Raw genomic sequence first — 1,362 nt, forward strand, 5'->3', positions numbered from 1 at the left:
AATTCTTTTCGAATTGAGAATTACATTGGCTGATCATTTGAAAATGCACGATGCAATCTATTATCAGTAAAGATGGGTAAAAGTTGTGAACAGTGGTTGTTGAAGTTGATGACAGCGTTCAAAAAACGTATGACAAAAAACAGTAAGTATGACTTGTTTCATTAGATAGCAAGACGATGGATAATCAGATATATGTAGAATTTGGTAAAATCTATAATTACAGATTACGTCATCACTGAGCTTTTATGGAGTTTTATTTGTTTTGGGCACCGTGATAAGTCATGTTCAGATCATTTCGTTTTAAATGGGCATCCGTAAGTATTGAATTTGCTCCGGATTGCAGTTGGATACGTAAAGCGTGCGCATTTTATCCATGACAGCATTACATTAACACCAAGCGAATTCGATGTTTCTTCTGATGGCCCTCTGAGTCGAAGTTAACGAAGTGACGTTCATCATTGGTACTAGTGTGGTTTCACTTATCATAAGAGTAAGAAAGAAATGATTGTAATTCTAGCAGATTACGTTGAGACAGTCGAGTAGCGCTGGTGCCGTATAGATCTTTCATCAGTGCGTTTTCAATGTGATATGACAAAAATTAGTAGGTAGTTTTTGTTTATAATAGCTATAGATTATTACGTTATCCCATGAAGCTTGTACCGTTGGCAACCCTTGTTCACATGGACGTAAAGGCGTTTCCTAGCCGTCCCAGTGTGCCTTTGCTTATCACAAATAGTATCGTTTATCAGTAAGTATTGAATTTGATTAATTAGATAGCTGGAAGATGCGAGTGCTTATTTTCAGCGCGTAACTGTTGAGATGCTTGTATCCCAAAAGACAAGTGTTGTATGACTAGCAAGTAGTTTTTCTACAAATTTGTATATTTAGTAATTAAGGAACACCGATGCACTGTTATTTGTCTTCAATTTTTTATAATATGGCTGTTTCATATCAATTTTTTTTTACCTGCTTGACTGTTCAGCTCACTCGTTTTACAAATATTTTCAGAATCAAATTAAGTTTAGATATAAATGAATGAAATTGAAGCATTCCTCGGTAAATATTCGCTAATTACCATGTGAATACCATATCAGAATCCTAATCACCACGCTAACTTGGTCATTACAAAGCGCAATCAACCAAAGAAATCTCTAGGATGGGGGAGGTGAGGACGATGATATTATACATATATGAAAAAAACAAAAAAAAAATTGTTCGACAAAATAACTTCAGCACAAAACAATTTACGTAACAGAATCAGTATAGAAGTTCACGATTCGATTAATGAAGTCATCTTTTACAATAACAGCACGCATCAATTTACAATCTGTACAATTTTCACCGAGCAACAAACATATGGAT

General features: G+C 34.7%; 1 protein-coding gene across 1 annotated transcript; it reads left to right on the forward strand.

Annotated features, from left to right (window-relative positions):
- Positions 1 to 72: 72 nt before the first annotated feature.
- On the forward strand, positions 73 to 748 carry Tsp_15608 (conserved hypothetical protein; the record flags this gene model as incomplete). The annotated part of the gene is made up of 3 exons (XM_003366962.1): positions 73 to 142; positions 224 to 314; positions 632 to 748. Coding segments are annotated over exons 1-3 (278 nt in total), but the record flags the coding sequence as incomplete, so codon positions are not given.
- Positions 749 to 1,362: the final 614 nt, after the last annotated feature.

Source organism: Trichinella spiralis (genome assembly GCF_000181795.1).
Source record: "Trichinella spiralis strain ISS 195 chromosome Unknown Scfld5111, whole genome shotgun sequence".
NCBI lineage: Eukaryota > Metazoa > Nematoda > Enoplea > Trichinellida > Trichinellidae > Trichinella > Trichinella spiralis.